Source organism: Rhincodon typus, chromosome 2 (assembly GCF_021869965.1).
Source record: "Rhincodon typus isolate 14 chromosome 2, sRhiTyp1.1, whole genome shotgun sequence".
Lineage (NCBI taxonomy): Eukaryota > Metazoa > Chordata > Chondrichthyes > Orectolobiformes > Rhincodontidae > Rhincodon > Rhincodon typus.
Genome location: NC_063333.1, coordinates 94,982,389 through 95,001,249, shown reverse-complemented (window position 1 = coordinate 95,001,249; position 18,861 = coordinate 94,982,389). Strand labels below are relative to the sequence as shown.

At 42.1% G+C, this 18,861-nt stretch overlaps 1 protein-coding gene across 2 annotated transcripts in view; it reads left to right on the top strand.

The window, feature by feature from the left end:
• The window catches only part of wipf3 (WAS/WASL interacting protein family member 3), a 97,308-nt gene extending 78,447 nt beyond the window's left edge, over positions 1-18,861 (top strand). For both annotated transcript variants that reach the window (XM_048612678.1, XM_048612671.1), the window contains exons 7-8: positions 3,318-3,419; positions 16,933-18,861. In XM_048612678.1, coding sequence (XP_048468635.1) covers positions 3,318-3,419; positions 16,933-16,973 — 143 coding nt within the window. In that variant the 3' untranslated portion in view covers positions 16,974-18,861. The remainder of the gene's footprint in view (positions 1-3,317; positions 3,420-16,932) is intronic.

The following is an 18,861-nucleotide window of genomic DNA, read 5'->3' as shown; positions in this document are numbered from 1 at the left end:
TTACAAATAGTCACAAAGAGATTGACTAGATAATCTATTTTTATGGCATTGGTTGAGGGAAAATTTGTTGACTAGGACAGTGGGAAAATCTGCCTGTTCTTCTTCAAATAGAATTGCAGAACATTTTATATCCAGCTAACCATGTGGTAAGAGCCTTGCTATAATGCCGTATATCTGAAAGACACAACCTTTACAGCGCAGCTGTGCCTCAGTACTGGTTTGTGTATCAAGCTTATTTAATTATTTAATCACCTGGTGTGAGATTTAACCCATTATATTTTGAGTGTAATGGGACTACCTTCCAACCAAGTTGACAATGGCCCCGAAATCCTCTGATCTCTGGATTGTCAGACAGCAGACAGATGATGCAACATGTCAGAACCCTGTGCAAGTTTTGATGCATGGACGAACCCCAGCCCCCACCCAAAACCCTGATCATGTGTCTCCAGATACAGCTATTGAGTTGACTCTTAACTGCCTTCTGAAAGGGCTGAGCAAACCACTCAGTTGTATCAAACAATTATAAAGTTTAACCACAAGAAAGAAACTGTATGAAAAACCCTGGCATTGGCTTGGGTAGGGGAAATGATAACGGGAAACACAACCCTCAGTGTGCTCCTTACCAATATTTGAGATCTGATGCCAAAATTGGGAGACTCATCCCACACACTAGTTGAGCAACAGCCTGATCCATTTGTACTCATGGGGTTTATACAGTACAACATCGTAGATGGCATAAACACTATCAGTGAGTATATCTGTCAGGATAGATGGGAGGCACTGCGGCCTTTACTGAGAAAGGAGATGCTCTGGGAGTCTTCAGCATTGATTCCAGACCCCATTAAGTCTCATGGTATCAGACTGAACATGGGCATGGAAATCTCCTGCTGATTATGACCTGAGCACCCATCATCCCCTCAGCTGATGAATCACAATTCTCTATGTTGAACACCAATCAAAAGAAGTACTAATGTTGGAAAAGGCACAAAATTTACCCTGGGAGAGGTCTTTAATACTCATACTGATAGTGGCTTGGGAACACCATTATTGATCGAGCTGGCTGAGTCCAGAAGGATATAGCTGCTTAACTAGATCTGCAGAAGGTGGTGAGATAACCAACAAGGAGGGAAAATGTAACTGATCTTGTCCTAACTAATCTACCTGCAGCATCTGTGCATGAGAATATTTTTTGAAGTGACCACTAAGGAGTTTTCTGGCACAATGATAATGTCCTCACCTCTGGACCAAGAGACTCAGGTTCACGTTCCACCTGTTCAGAGGTGTGTAATAACAGCTTTTGAACAGGTTGATTAGAAAATCAGATTAAATTAAAATCTGGGTGGCACAGTGGTTAGCACTGCTGCCGCACAGCTCCAGGGACCCGGGTTCAATTCCACCCTCGGGCGACTGACTGTGTGGAGTTTGCACATTCTCCCCGTGTCTGTATGGGTTTCCTCCGGGTGCTCCGGTTTCCTCCCACACTCCAAAGATGTGCAGGGTTGGTGGATTGGCCATGCTAAATTGCCCACAGTGTTTCAGGGATGTGTAGATTAGGTGGGTTCTCGGGTGATGGGTTTGGTGGGTGCTCTGAGGGTCGGTGTGGATTTGTTGGGCCGAAGGGCCTGTTTCCACACTGTAGGGATTCTATGATTCGGTGAAAATTAGAAGTGACCACTGCACTATCATTGCACAGCCAAAGTCCTGTCTTCACATTGAGGATACCCACCATTATGTGTGGCACTATGACTGTGCTAAATGGGATAAATTTTGAACAGATCTCGCAACTCAAAACTAGGCATCCATGAGGTGCTGTAGGCCACCAACAGGAGAAGTGTTAATTATGACCTGGAATGTCTACCACTCTACCATTACTATCAATCTGGAAGATTAACTCTAATTCAACGAAAGAACGTAAGGGCATGCCAGGGATTGCACCAGATATACCTAAAAATGAGTTATGAACCTGGTGTGACTATAACTCAGGACAACTTGCAGTCCAAGAGGTGAATGCAGCATGTAATCAACAAGGCAAAGTGATCATAGAGCCAGTTGATCAGATCTGAGCTCTGCACTCCTGTCACATTTAGTTATGATTTGTTTTGGACAATTACACAACTAGCAAAAGGTGAAGTCTTCACAAATATCACCATTCTGTATAATGGAGGCGTTCAGCAATGCAGAAGACAGGCTGACGTATACACATCCATCTTCAGCCAGAAGTGCCAAGTGGGTGTTCCATCATGGTCTCCCTCTTGACATCCCAAGCATTGCAAATGTCAGTCTTCAACTGATTCAGTTTGTTCCAAATTATATCAAGAAATGGCTGAAGCCACACATCATTCTGACTTGGAACAATGTCGCTGCTCGTTCACTTTCACTGGGTCAAAAACTAGAAAATCCCTTCCTAACAGCACTGTGCATGTTGCTACATCCCAAGGACTGCTGGGGTTCATGAAGGCAGCTCACCATACCCACCTCTAAGGCAATTAGTGATGGGCAATAAATGCTGCAAACCCACAGCAAATGAATGAAAAATTCTACAGCCACCATACAGCCAATCTAATGATTGATAATCATGATGTGGTTCTGACCTGTGGTTTCAAGTGAATAAAGGAATGTCATATAGTACGACCATCACATAAAACAGCTGGCTACTAGGCTGATCTGTCACTTTTCACCAGTTTAATGCCTGAACTTTGGGTTTCCTCTTCTTTCAGCCTTCTATATCTCTGATGATATGCTATTCAGCTGACTGTAGAAAATTGGAAGTAAAATGCACAAAAGCAAAATATTGCGGATATTGGAAGTTTCTTTCCCCCTAACTCCAAAAAGGAGCTTCAGTTGCTTTGAAACTATGCACTTGTGCATGAATAATGATGGTAGAGGCTCCAATTTCCATCTCATGACTAAGGAATCTCTCCTGCTCTTAACACTTGCCCTTGGCTATATGTTGGATTAATACTGAACCCTTGGATGTGCGATGAATGCAGTTTCCTTGGCTATCAGGTTCTTGGGTGAGAGCTTCTGGCTTGGAGACAACAGTGCTACCCACTTCAACACAAGACTCCCTAGTCAACAGTAAACAAATAAATATTATTGATTTGATTTTCCCACACATCTGTTGAAGAAACAGTAAGTGATTTGGAAAACCCAAGTGAAAATTCAACCCCGAAACCTTTTTAGCAGAATCTGCATTTCATGTTCATGTAAACTGTATTTTAATTGAAGCTACATCAGAAATACTCTCACAATGAACTAAAAATAAATTGGCTTGTTTCTTATTTAATGTTGATTGTCTAATTATTTGTATTTCACAGATGACTTTGAGTCCAAGTATAATTTCCATTCAGTTGAAGACCTTCCACCTCCAGATGAGTATAAATCATTTCCCAGGATATATCCCAGCAAGCAACCAAGAGGTGGGCCCTTAGTTAATTCAGTCCTACTCTAAATATAGTTGTTAGGTCAATAAGTGATTCATCAAATATACGTGGTGGGTGGTTGATGCCATTTGTTGACTTCAAAGGGTAGGGAAATTGGGCGGGGTGTAAAACGTGTGATCAACTTGATTGCTTCAGATTGTTATAAAAACAAATTGACATGGATACTGGAGGCCTGATACCCCTGTAACATATTGTATTATAGGTCTCTTTACTAACTCACTCACCAGCTTGCAATATTCACTGATACCGCATTCCCATTCATTCATTAATAACCCTTAACTAACTCGCTTTTTACTATAACGCATTTTCATTCATATATTCATAAACCACAATTTTTGTAGTGCATTTTACTATTGCAAGATAGACTAAATTAAAACATCCCTTCCAAACCCATTACTGCTTCTTCACACCTTCAACCCTTATCAGACATATTTACATCAAAAGCTACCTTTGAATAAATATCAAAGACTACTAACCTGTTCAGAAACAATACCCTCAGTGCCGTACTGTCTCCATGACCCACCCGGAACTATGAAAAGATTATAATAGATTATAAAAGAGCCCCTTAGCAATCATCTTTCGGGACCTCAATAGGTTGCACAGCATCAAACAATTTTCCTCCACTAGCATGTACCTATTAAATAAATATTGAATAGGGCCTCTGACTCCTTTAAGAAAGTTACTATCAAAACAGAGATAGTAGGAACTGCAGATGCTGGAGAATCCGAGACAACAAGGTGCACAGCTGGATGAACACAGCAGGCCAAGCAGCATCATAGGAGCAGAAAGGCTGACGTTTCGGGCCTAGACCCTTCATCAGAAAAGGGGGAGGGGAAGGGGGTTCTGAAATAAATAGGGAGAGAGTGGGAGGTGGATAGAAGATGGATAGAGGAGAGGATAGGTGGAGAGGAAACAAACAGGTCGAAGAGACGGGGATGGAGCCAGTAAAGGTGAGTGTAGGTGGGGAGGTAGGGAGGGGATAGGTCAGTCCAGGGAGGACGGACAGGTCAAGGGGGCGGGATGAGGTTAGTAGGTAGGAGATGGGGGTGCGGCTTGAGGTGGGAGGAGGGGATAGGTGGGAGGAAGAACAGGTTAGGGAGGCGGGGACGAGCTGGACTGGTTTTGGGATGCGCTAGAGGGGAGGGGAGATTTTGAAGCTTGTGAAATCCACATTGATACCATTGGGCTGCAGGGTTCCCAAGCGGAATATGAGTTGCTGTTCCTGCAACCTTCGGGTGGCATCGTTGTGGCACTGCAGGAGGCCCAGGATGGACATGTTGTCTGAGGAATGGGAGGGGGAGTTGAAATGGTTCGCGACTGGGAGGTGCAGTTGTTTATTGCAAACCGAGCGTAGGTGTTCTGCAAAGCGGTCCCCGAGCCTCCGCTTGGTTGGATTTCACAAGCTTCAAAATCTCCCCTCCCCCTACCGCCTCCCAAAACCAGTCCAGCTCGTCCCCGCCTCCCTAACCTGTTTTTCCTCCCACCTATCCCCTCCTCCCACCTCAAGTCGCACCCCCATCTCCTACCTACTAACCTCATCCTGCCCCCTTGACCTGTCCGTCCTCCCTGGACTGACCTATCCCCTCCCTAACTCCTCACCTACACTCACCTTTACTGGCTCCATCCCCGTCTCTTCGACCTATTTGTTTCCTCTCCACCTATCCTCTCCTCTATCCATCTTCTATCTGCCTCCCACTCTCTCCCTATTTATTTCAGAACCCCCTTCCCCTCCCCCTCTACTATCAAAACACCGGCAAATAGTAAACAAAATCTCACGACCCAGCTGTGGTAATCAGTTTAATATTCTTTATACTTTATTTAGTGCATGTGTAATTTCTAATTTATTTAGATTATATAGGTCTAGTATTTGTACTAACATTTACTGATTTAGAAGATAAAAGGACTAACACCTCTTAATTATGCAAGCAGACCGGGCAGACACTCTAATCCAAGTAGCAGCCAGCAATTAGCAAATGTTTAAACAATCTCCTGCTTCCCCAGGACAGCTGTAACACAAACTTCTGTGCACAATAGATAAAACTGTGTAACACCATAGTGATGGAACTTTAATATATGTAAGAACTGTGTATAAAGAGGTCACTGTAAGATCTGTACTTTGGGATTCCATTGCCACCTCGAACTGTGCTACTGCGGATACTCAATAAAGAGGCTATTTTCGCCACTCCCCTATCTCGGTCGTTATTTGAAACACGATCCCAAACCTGCAATATTCTTTCATCTCCATGGTGGTAATCAAAAATCTATTTACTGCTGCTTTAAAAATATTTAAAGATTTAAAGGTCCACTGCCTTTTGAGGAATGGAATTTGAGAGACTCTCAACTCTCTGAGAAAATCTTTTATCCTCACCTCTGTCTTAAATTGGTGCCCCCTCGTTTTTATAAACTATGACCACTAGTTTGGATTCTCCCACCAGAGGAAACATCCTTACCACATCCACTTCATCACGCCCCTCAGGATCTTATAGGGTTTCAACCTCTGACTCTTCTAAACTCCAGAGGATACAGGCCTAGCCCGTCTAGTCTTTCCTTATAAGGCAATCCACTCATTTCAGGTGTTCATCTGGTATATATTTTATGAACTGCTTCCAATACATTAACATCCTTCTGTAAGTATGGTGATCACTACTATATGCAGTACTCCAGATATGGTCTTACCAATACCCTGTGTAACAGAAGCGTAACCTCCCTTGTCTTACGTTTGTTCCCCCTTGCAATGAAACATGACATTCTATTAGCTTTCCTGATTATTTGCTGTATCTGCATTCTAACCTTCTGCAATTCATGCCTTAGGACACCCAGATTGCTTTGCATTTCAGAGCTCCGCAAACTCTCACCGTTTAGATGTTATGCTTTTTTTATTCTTTCTGCCAAAATAGACAATTTCACACTTTTCCACATTATGTTCCATTTGCCAGATCTTTGCCCAATAACTTAATCTATCTCTTTACGTCCATTTTACAACTCACTTTCCTATTTATCTTTGTGTTATCAGCAATTTTAGCTCCCATACCTCTGAACCCTTCAACCAAATCATGTATATAAATGGTAAAGGGTTGAGGCCCCAGCATCGAACCCTCTGGGCACAACACCTGTGACATCCTGTCAGCCTGAAAAATATCCATTTATTCCTACTGTCTGCTTCCTGTTAGCCAGCCAGTCTTCTTTCATGCAATATTTCACCCCAACATTGTGAGCTTTTCACAGAATCATACAGTAAAGAGTTTATCGAGTTTATACTGCCAAAAATATACTACTACTAACATTAGTTCCACTTCTCGGGACTAGGCCCATAGCCTTGAATGTTATGACACTTATTTTTCTTGGTACCCTTTGGTGTAGCACATTATCAAATACCTTTTTGAAGTCAGAGTGCAACACATCCCCTAGCTCCATTTTATCCACAGCACAAGCTACTTCTTCATAGAACTTCAAAATATTACTTAAACATGATTTCCCTTTGACAAACCATAGAGTTGTACAGTCATATAGCATGGAAGCAGACCATTCGGTCCAACGCGTCCACACCGACTAGACACACCAATCTGATCTAGTCCCATTTGCCAGCATTTGGCCCATATCCCTCTAAACCCTTCCTATTCATATACCCATCTAAACCATATTGGCTCTGCCTGATTAGCTTGAACATATCTAAGTGCCTTGTTATAACATCTTTGATTATAGCTTCTAATATTTTCACTTTGATAGATGTTAAGCTAACTGGACTTATCATTTCCTGCTTTCTGCCTCCCTCCCTTTTTGAATAAATGAGTTACATTAGTTATTTTCCAATCTGTAAAGTTCATAGAATCCCCACAGTGTGGGAACAGATCATTCTGCCCAACAAGTCCACACAGACCTTCTGAAGAACATCCCACCCAGACCCATCCCCATCCCCTAACCCTATCCCTGTATTTTCCGAGGCGAATGCACCTAACCTATACATCCCTGAACATTGTGGACAATTTAGCATGGCCAATCCACCTAACTTGCACGTCTTTGGACTGAAGTGCAACCAGCCCAAATTTAATGAGTTCTATAATTTAAAACCAGAGGAGAAACAGAGATAACGCTTCAAGTCCAAAATGAATCTTTTTCAAAACTAAATAATATTGGATTCGAAATGTAAAATCTGTTTTGTTTTATAAATGCTGCCAGACCTGCTGAGTTTCTCCAACTTTCTCTTTTGATTTCAGACTATTCCCTGGATTAAATTTAAAATTACTTGTTATGTTTTCCTGTCCATGAGTTTTTTTTTAAAAATTGTACCATGTTCTCTTTCTATGCAGTAACGTCCAGTAACATTTTCCTTGTTTTCAATACAGTAATTGGATTTAGTCCCAGGGAAGGGTTAAAACTAGAAGCTGGAGGAAAAAATAGGAAGGATGTACAGTGAAGAGTGATGATGCATCAAATAGTGTAATATCAGATCTATTTCTGAGAGTCATGTTTGTGAACCTCTATGGTTGTGCTGTTTGATTGTTCTGCTTGTCTCTAGGGAAGCACAGCTTCGAACATATGCTGATCCTTGATTACCACAAAAGTTTCTACAGTTAGCTCTTTTCTGAATTTAATGATGGTAAATCAAGATGGTTATGCAATAATTGCTTATACTGCAGTAAATTTAATGCATCAAATAGGCTTTAACCACTGAGTAGATGTGTTCCTACTGAGAGCAAGTATTCCAGATTGTTTCAGTGGGGCTGGTTAGATAGATTATGTCATATCATTGTGAGAGGTAATTGATTTCTTTTTAGATTTACATAATTATTGATCAATAAAGAATATGAAGTTGTGAATTAGACCTATCTTCTGTAATTACTGATAAGGACATATGGTATCTTTGCTATAACTCAACATCAATACTTTTAAATAAAATATCAACATTAAGCTTTAAATTTAAGCAATCTCTCATATTAAGAAAATGTGCTTTACCGCATGTTTGAGCAAGCTCTTAACTCCAGTGCCATCACAGCTGAGCCTACACCTCCCATAACTGATGTCCATGCATATTCAGCTTACCATGAGTGTCAGTCGATAGCAATTAGAATGGAACATAAGCTTATCTTGTTTCCTTCCCCAGTAGAAGACCACAGAGGGGAACTGTAGAACTTTTACCATCATCTAGACTAAGGTCACCTCGTCATGTAAACTTCAGGCTGGTCTTTATCACACAGCACCATGGGTATCTGTGGAGAACATAGGAGACAACAAGGTGCAGGGCTGGATGAACACAGCAGGCCAAGCAGCATCATAGGAGCAGAGAGGCTGACGTTTCGGGCCTAGACCCTTCATCAGAAAAGGGGGAGGGGAAGGGGGTTTTGAAATAAATAGGGAGAGAGTGGGAGGCGGATAGAAGAGGGATAGAGGAGAGGATAGGTGGAGAGGAAACAAACAGGTCGAAGAGGCGGGGATGGAGCCAGGAAAGGTGAGTGTAGGTAGGGAGTTAGGAAGGGGATAGGTCAGTCCAGGGAGGACGGACAGGTCAAGGGGGCGGGATGAGGTTGGTCGGTAGGAGATGGAGGTGCGGCTTGAGGTGGGAGGAGGGGATAGGTGGGAGGAAGAACAGGTTAGGGAGGCAGGGACGAGCTGGACTGGTTTTGGGATGCGGTAGGGGGAGGGGAGATTTTGAAACTTGTGAAATCCACATTGATACCATTGGGCTGCAGGGTTCCCAAGCGGAATATGAGTTGCTGTTCCTGCAACCTTCGGGTGGCATCGTTGTGGCACTGCAGGAGGCCCAGGATGGACATGTCGTCTGAGGAATGGGAGGGGGAGTTGAAATGGTTCGCGACTGGGAGGTGCAGTTGTTTATTGCGAACCGAGCGTAGGTGTTCTGCAAAGCGGTCCCCGAGTCTCCGCTTGGTTTCCCCGATGTAGAGGAAGCCACACCGGGTACAGCGGATGCAGTATACCACATTGGCAGATGTGCAGGTGAACATCTGCTTGATGTGGAAAGTCTTCTTGGGGCCTGGGATGGGGGTGAGGGAGGAGGTATGGGGGCAGGTGTAGCACTTCCTGCGGTTGCAGGGAAAAGTGCCGGGTGTGGTGGAGCTGGAGGGGAGTGTGGAGTGGACAAGGGAGTCATGGAGAGAGTGGTCCCTCCGGAAAGCAGATAAGGGTGGGGAGGGAAAGATGTCTTTGGTGGTGGGGTCGGATTGCAGATGGCGGAAGTGTCGGAGGATGATGCGTTAGATCCGGAGGTTGGTGGGGTGGTACGTGAGGACGAGGGGGATTCTTTTTTGGTTTTTATTGCGTGGACGGGGTGTGAGGGATGAGGTGCGGGAGATGTGGGAGACACGGTTGAGGGCGTTCTCGACCACCGAGGAGGGCAAGTTACGGTCCTTGAAGAACGAGGACAAATGAGATGTACGGGAGTGGAATGCCTCATCCTGGGAGCAGATGCGGCGGAGGCGAAGGAATTGGGAATAGGGGATAGCATTTTTGCAGGAAGGTGGGTGGGAGGAGGAGTATTCTAGGTAGCTGTGGGAGTCGGTGGGCTTGAAATGAATATCGGTTTCTAGGTGGTTGCCCGATATGGAGACAGAGAGGTCCAGGAAGGGGAGAGAGGTGTTAGAGATGGTCCAGGTAAACTTAAGGTTGGGGTGGAAGGTGTTAGTGAAGTGTATGAACTGTTCGAGCTCCTCGTGGGAGCACGAGGCGGCGCCGATACAGTCATCAATGTAACGGAGGAAGAGGTGGGGTTTAGGGCCGGTGTAGGTACGGAAGAGGGATTGTTCCACGTAACCTACAAAGAGGCAGGCGTAGCTTGGGCCCATGCGGGTACCCATGGCTACCCCCTTTGTCTGTAGGAAGTGGGAGGAATTGAAAGAGAAGTTGTTGAGTGTGAGGACGAGTTCGGCTAAGCGGATGAGGGTATCAGTGGAGGGGGACTGGTCGGGCCTGCGGGACGGTATCAATGTGGATTTCACAAGTTTCAAAATCTCCCCTCCCCCCACCGCATCCCAAAACCAGTCCAGCTCGTCCCTGCCTCCCTAACCTGTTCTTCCTCCCACCTATCCCCTCCTCCCACCTCAAGCCGCACTTCCATCTCCTACCGACCAACCTCATCCCGCCCCCTTGACCTGTCCGTCCTCCCTGGACTGACCTATCCCCTTCCTAACTCCCTACCTACACTCACCTTTCCTGGCCCCATCCCCGCCTCTTCGACCTGTTTGTTTCCTCTCCACCTATCCTCTCCTCTATCCCTCTTCTATCCGCCTCCCACTCTCTCCCTATTTATTTCAAAACCCCCTTCCCCTCCCCCTTTTCTGATGAAGGGTCTAGGCCCGAAACGTCAGCCTCTCTGCTCCTATGATGCTGCTTGGCCTGCTGTGTTCATCCAGCCCTGCACCTTGTTCTCTCGGATTCTCCAGCATCTGCAGTTCCTACTATCTCTGTGGAGAACATAACTTGTTTTGTTTCTTAATGAGGTGTCTGGACTCATCAAATAAGGCACATTGGTGTGGGGGAAATGCAACAGTTTTATGGATGTGTTGCTGGATTGATATTTTCTTAAAATTTAAATTTGCTGTTGATTAACTTTTCCAATGCAAAGTGGCTACTGGAGAGTTATTTAATGTTTGTATCCTCTGTTAGTCTGAGACAGCTACATATGGGCTTATCGAGGAATGATTCTGAAACCATGTACTTTATGCTGGCTGGGTCAGTCTGCAGGCCACTTGATATAGTGCCAGAGCCAGTGAACTGCAGTGAGGTATCTATTTTGTGTCTTTAGTCTAATGTGGGCATGGTAATTAGACCTAGATCTCTAAATAGATCTGCTTTTCCAATGGCATGATTGGCTGGCCAGCCAGCGAGATTTAAAACTATTACAGAACCAGTATTGGATCACTTGCTTTATTCCTTGCCGTTGTTGTTTTTCTAGGTGCTATTTCCTCATATGAAAGATTGTTCTTTATCACTGAAGCTATTTTGGGCATTGATAAAATGGGCTTTTGCCCACATTTCTAGCTAATGGAATACAAAAGGTTGCATTGCTATAAAATAGATACTAAGTTAATCTGTATGAAACAATTATTATACTCACTTTACAGGCAGAGAAAATGCCTGATCTTTGAGTTGCTAGTGAACAGTAAGAGTTTGAGCACTTTTAAAGTTGGTATGGATAAATCCACTAATATCTGGTTTCTAGGACGGATTTCTGCTTCTAAAATTTTTACAGGCAAAAATGAAAGTTCAAGCTGGGAAATTTCATAACCCCTGAAGATAGATATAGGAATTGTGAGAAATGATTAAGCTGGGCTAGTTCCAAGCATGTGGCCTGCTTATTCTCCTGACTGTAGTGTGCAGAACCTGAAGTGCTAATGAATGGCTGTGCACCTCAGCTGATGTCTAAACTCGTCCAAAGCAATCACCAGTTAAAGCTGGCCTGCATCTCTTAAAGTCAAACTGTGTGTCTTTAACGGGAGGTACATTGTGGCTGGGTCATGTACTGGAAATCAGTTGAAGACTTTTCTGACCTGACAGAGGTGCACAGGAATGGTACACCATGGGAAAGAACAAGGTCGACGATTGTCTGACCCTGCATTGGCTACCTCATTTCAGAAGGTGTGGAGGAGGAGATATGTGCTGTCTCCAGAGGGCCAGGAGACTCTCTGATAAATAATAGAAAAGCAATGATTCTAGACAGCCATGACCATAAATGCCAGGAGTCAAGTCCTGAAGACATGGATGCAAACTTCGCAAGAAGTTCAACTTATTTCACAAGTGATCAACCTCAGTGCATATATCTTCAAATATATCCAACCACCACACAAATAACCTCAAGCATTGCCCACAGACACAGTTCCCTATCTTGCAAAAGACGATGGCAGATAGCAGATGCTCACTGGTGAGGGAAAGATGTGACTACATGTCCTCACCCCTCTAGATATGATACTGTCACTATCAGTGGAGTAGCAACTGATAAAGTCAAAGCCCCAAATGGGAGAGCTACAGAGAATGATGGTATCCTCATTAGTCTTCCTCCAAATATCCCACCTACACCTTATCCTCACATCTTCAAATTTAGAAGATGCAGATTATTTAAGCATGCAATTTTACTTCTTTCCCCTTCCACCCTGTCACCACATACTTACTTTTTCTTTCAAGGTAACAAAGAATTGCTGCCTGGTAACAGGAGCAACAAGCAGATTAACGAGAAGACAGTGATGATGAGGAAACAGTGAACTTAACCTCACACTCACAAGCATCAGCTCAGATACCGACACTACATGTCTAGAGACAGGATATGCATATACTAAATCACTGGGCATGAGTGGTCTGCTGCTAGGGCAGGGACAAGGGTAATGCTTCCTGGAGGACGAGGTCATAAACATTCTGCTATGGAAGATTCATGTCAGCACCTTAATGTGACAGCCTGGAGAAAAAGGGTGATAGATATTCACACTTTGATGTTTGGTGCATTGGTAGCATGTGTTCATTATTAAGGAGCATGGAACAGTGCAGCACCTACTTTGCACAGGAGCTTTGCTCAGAGCTTGGAGACTATGCTTTCAAGTATGGAGTTGTGACCAACTCCATTAACGCACTTGTGCGCCTATCCATGATGCAGCTGATAAAAACTGTTGACTCAGCTTGTATTGATTTGAAAGCCAAGGCCCCTGGGAGCTGTAGTGGAAGCCCAGGCTGTCATCATGGCTGTGGGTAATAGCGCTCCAGTGAGATTGCAGGATTTCTCAGAAGCCCAGCAACTGGGAGTCCAACAGATTACCATGATCGATGGTTGCTTCTCTGGGAGATTGCATTGGTTCCATGGAGCAAAAACCTGTTGACTTCTCAAGGGATGCAGTTATTCAACCGTCACTACCAATGCTGTTGTTGTTACCTGTCAGCCAGCCAACCAGTCCAAGCTGCTTCCATTTATGATAAAGTGATACAGACCCTAGCCAAGACCTTTTCCCATCTCAGAACAGCTTGAGGTGCTGTTTGAAGACCATTCGCTGTTTTCCTCTCTAAACATCAGGAGCCTTCCAAGACCCATACTGTAATTACTGGGGCGGTATTGTGTAGGATCACATTGAAGACTGTTAAATCCTGGCAGAACAATGCTACAAAGTTTCAATTTTTAAACAAAGACTAACTTTATTATCAATCAAAAAGAATTAAACAAATAAAACACTATTAACTTAACACTGTTAATGTAATATAATTTGAAATTGCATACAATATGAACTAAGTTTTACTTTTTACTTCCACCAAAAGATTTACTTATACATTACAACAATCTTGAATATGCTTTCACTTTTTGAGACCAACCTAAAGATATACCACAGACCTCTTGAATTCATTTTAATTTGTATCAGTTTTCAGCTATCATCCAAGTTAAGATTCTATACTGAGTCAAAGCCACTGTAGATTTCTTGAACTAGTTGGAAGCTAAAGCAACTGATCCACTGCTTTTTCATCATGAAATCTAATCTGAGATAGAGCCCGACTCACATTCCAAAGAAAAATAAAAAAGCTTTATTTTCTCTGTTTGAATGGCAAATTGACTATCATCTTCTGCTCCCCATCCCCTAGCTACCTCTAGGTGCCAAGGAAGATTTGTGCAGCCTTTGGCAGTAGTATAGAGGGAACTCCAGATGCAGTCTTTCAAATTAGACTTAATAGAATATTTAACAAGTGTTGAAACAAAAGGAAGTTCTTTATGTTAGTGGCAATCTTACACTTTGATAAATATTGATGCTTTGATGTTCTTTTGGTGCACTTAATACTAGCATCACAATTGGTGTGTTATAAACTGTCTAATGGAAACCAGGCTGTGTACATCCAGTTGGAACAACAGATTTGGCAATTTCAAATTGTATACAAGGAAAATCTGAATGGATGATTTTAAATACTGACATAATTTGTGGGCAACATTTTTGAAAGCCTTCAGAAAATCTCAGCAGACATCTCAATCCATTATTGATCTTAGTCAAAGCTAAAGGGTAGGAGCCTCAGAATAAGGTGAAAACATAACAAGCTTCCATTACCAAGTTGGCATGACTGAATGGAGATGAGGCAAGCTTTCAGGGTGATCTGCTGGCCCAGAATCTGGGAAGACTGGGCAGCATGGTGGCTTAGTGGTTGGCACTGCTACCTAACAGTAGGGACTAGGGTTCGACTCCACCCTCAGTCAACTGTCTGTGTGGAGTTTGCACATTCTCCCCATGTCTGTGTGGCTTTCCTCCGGGTGCTCCAGTTTCCTCCCACAGTCCAAAGATGAGCAGGTTAGGTGGATTGGCTATGCTAAATTGCCCATAGTGTTCAGGTATAGGTGGGTTAAAGGGGGATGGGTCTGGGTGGGATGTTCCAAGGATTGGTGTGGACTTGTTGGGCCGAAGGGCCTGTTTCCACACTGTAGGGATTCTATGAGATAGATAGATAGATACACCAGACCAGCACAATTGGTTGTTTTCACTTTAGACAATCACCATATTGATTCATGGTATACTACGGCATACATGGCTTTCTGATTGGGATGCAGCCAAACAATATTCTAGCATCATGGTTTACCCAGAAATTCCACTCATCATAATAGGGTAGGCCAGTGGATGTTGTCTGCATGGACTTTATTAAACTATTTGGCAAGTTCCCTCATGGTAGGCTGGTCCAGAAGATTGTCATAGGGCATCCACGGAGAGTTGGCAAGTTGAATACAAAATTGGCTTGGTCGTAGAAGACAAAGGATAGGGGTGTTTTTTTTTTGACTGGAGGTCATGACCAATGGTGTTCCACAATAATCAATGCTGACCTCTGTTGTTTGTACTATTTGTAAATGATATGAATGAAAATGTAGCTGGTCTAATTAGTAAGTTTGCCGACAACATGACAATTGGTGGAGTTGTGGACATTGAAGAGGTTGTCAAAGGATACAGGAGGATATAGAGCAGTTGGAAAGTTGGGCGGAGAAATGGCAGATGGACTTTAATCTAGACAAGTGTGACATGATACATTTTGGGAGGTCAAATACAGGAGGAAAGAATTTAGCTATTGGTAGGACCCTTAGGAACGTAGCTGTACAGAAGGATCTTGGGATGCAAGTCCAAAGCTCCCTGAAAGTGGCAACACAAGTGGATAAAGTGGTACAGAAGGCATACAGCTTGCTTACCTTCATCAGTTGGGCATTGAGTATAAAAGTTAGCAAGTCACGTTGCAGCTGTACAAGACTTCAGTTCGGCCACATTTGAAGTATTGTGTGCAGTTCTGGTCACCACATTATAACAAGGATGTGGAGGCATTGGAACGCGTGCAGAAATGGTTTATGATGATGTTGCCTGAATTGGAGTGTATTAGCTATCAGGAGAGGTTGGACAAACTTGGATTGTTTCTGGTACAGCCTTGGATTCTGAGAGATGATCTGATAGAAAGATATAAAATTATGAGAGGCATGGATAGTCAAAGTCATTTCCCAGGGTGGAAAATGTCAAAAACTAGGGGTGGGGGGGAAATGTTTAAGATAAGAGGGGGAAAGTTTAAAAGAGATGTGCAAGGAAAGTTTAAGAGGGTGCTTGGTGCCTGTAACACACTGCTGGGGAAGTTGTAGAAGCAGATATGATAGCAAAGTTTAAGAGGCATTTAGACAGACACATGAAGAGGAAGGGAATAGAAGGATATGGATCGTTTGCAGGCAGGTGGGATTAGTTTAGAATGGCATTCTAGTGGGCTGAAGGGCCTGTCCCTGTGCTAGAATGTTTTATTTTCTAAAGTGAGAAATATGCACATCGGTAATGTATGGATGTGGATCTGTAGCTATCATTGGTGGCCCAAATTATCTCTTGTGCACTGTAAACTGTGTGCAGTTCTCCACAGAACTTCTTTCCATACCCTGCAATTGGAACGACTAATGTTGGGAAACCCATTGATACACAGTCAGTGGCACTGGGGGAGAAAATTGAGAATTTTATCCGATCAGTCAGGGCTATACTTCATTGCAAATTCCAGTCATGAAAGACCAGAAGCCAACTTTTTGTTTGATTAAGTTTCTGCTATACTGTGGACAATTGATTCAAATGATTGGTAAATCATTTCCATTATAACTCAAGTTTCCATTGGGTGTCTTCAGTTGTTGAGGTCTTCTTATAACAGTACAACATTTGGAAATTACCTGGTAAATTCTTTAACTGTATCACCGCTGTCACTGGAGAAAGAAATGTAGGTGACAGCCTCCCTCCACAGTTTTATCCATAGTTTCCTGGTAACTATCATGAATTGTTGGTTTTGTACACAAGGTACACTGCGAAATTACAATTTTAGTTATCACATTTAGTAGTAATAAGTAAATTTGATTGTGATATTCCAAGTTTGGTTGTAATTTTGACATCCATGCTAAAGTTTATATTTAATTCCAACTTTGCCACATTGTACCATTTGCTAGCCTTGATTTAAAAGAAGAGGACTTGGAAAATATAGCAAAGTCATGATTTTACTTCCTGACTATTTTCTACATGGTTTTTTCTTCCAGTTAGCCACAAAAATCATCGGGCTACAACACCATTAAGATGAGTTGTTAATTTCGTTGCTTGTGGTTGAGGGTCCGCTTTACCATCCGTTTGAAGACAGCTTGTGACATCACAGAAGAAAGATGTTTCTGCCTTGAATTTATTAAATAAGCTAGTCCTAATTAGTAAAATGAAAATAGTTTTCTTCACGTACTTGAAGAAACTTGCGTTCCTTTGTAATTAATACAGTAACAGAAATTGTTCCTTTGTTGATTACATTTAATTAACTTGTAACAAAATGGCTAATACTATTATAAATTAGGTAATTCAAAAACATCACGATATAAATATGCATTTCCATTTAAAAAAAAATTTAGAAGTGCTGTCTGGACCGAGTAAGGATTATTTTAGATTGCTATATCAGAAGTGTATATTAACCTTTTGGCTAAATAGACTATCAGGAAATCTGAATAATTTGAATTCAGGGGAATTATTTGTGGAAAATATTAAACATTACTACAGATCATAAATATTTTACTTCTGTTACAACTTACTGTTTTCTTGTTAGTAATGTTTAAGTGGAGCTTTCAAGTGTTTTATTTATTTCAGGCACTGCCTCCCGATTTAGTTTTGCTTATCTTTATTTTTTAGGCAATTAGGATTTAATTTAAATTTATATTTTCCTTTAAGGGGCTTTTACCAAAAAAATACCAAAACATGTTTTGGTTGTTGGTATATTCAGTAGTATTCCCTGCAGGCAATATTATTACACGTGGTTAAATACAAAGATTTTATAGATGCCCACCTGGTTGGATTTTGATCTGTTAAAAGGTAAACAAAATTTATTTCAGCTACTGAGTTTACCCAATCATTCCAATTTCAGTTTGCTATCTTAAAGAAATACTCTTCCAGCATTAGTTATAACTTAGTAATATTTAACAAAACACTTAAGATGTTACAATCAATTGTATGAATGCTTAGTTTATCTCTGGTTTTTGTAAGTTAATGTATTTCTTGCAGTATTAAATGCAAGATGCTAAAGCCTGATAAATCTTTCTCATGTAGTTACATCCTCAAATGTATGTAATTGTAATTAGTTTCCCAAGCCTGGTTTCATTTTACTGAATTAGTTACAAATGTAGTTTAGTGGGTACATTGTTGTGAAAATCCTGAAGTTGTGTTCTATCACTTACTGTTCCTCCACAGGCTGCACTGTGCATGAAACCTCTCTTGCTTTCCAGTGGGAAAAGCAGATGGTGTGGCAAGAACTTGCCCTTTTCTGCTTTTACACTGTCATTAGAAACTCCATAGAAAATCTCTTTGTTCAATCAGGTTAACTTTTTTTTTTGAAATGGGGGTCTAAGCAATAACTATTGCTGTACAACAGATCCAGCCCTGAAACTAAAATTAACAGATGTTATAATGTGCCTTTGTTATGATTAATTGCTAGATTTTTTAAAACTAGGCTTTCTTCTTGAAGTTTTGCATGATATTTCAGTTTCTCCCTGCATTACATTTTTTTATGAAGCAGTTGTGTCTTTTTTTCCCTGGTTAGCGGTCAGTGAGAATTCGTCAATGTGATTAATTGTTTGGGTAACTCGATAAATTCATTGAAGATCAATGGTGTGTATCCCTGGTGAAGATTGCTATTATCCACTGAATTGTGAGACAAGGTAAAAGATCTTAGCGCAGAGATGATAAGACCTCCCCGTCAGGTTTATTTGAAGTCAGCAGTGAACAGTCTTATTTTTCTGCTCAATGTAAAATCTAGCCAATATTTCTTTACATCACTTGGGCAATGTTTAAAGTCTATTCTTTAAAGATTAAATATAGAAAGTAATTAGTAGGGAAAAAAATTGAACTAGAGATATTCTAGACACCTAAATGGAGAATATTTTATCCTTTGTACACTGCAGCGAATTTCTATCAGAGAGAAAAAAAATTACAGGATT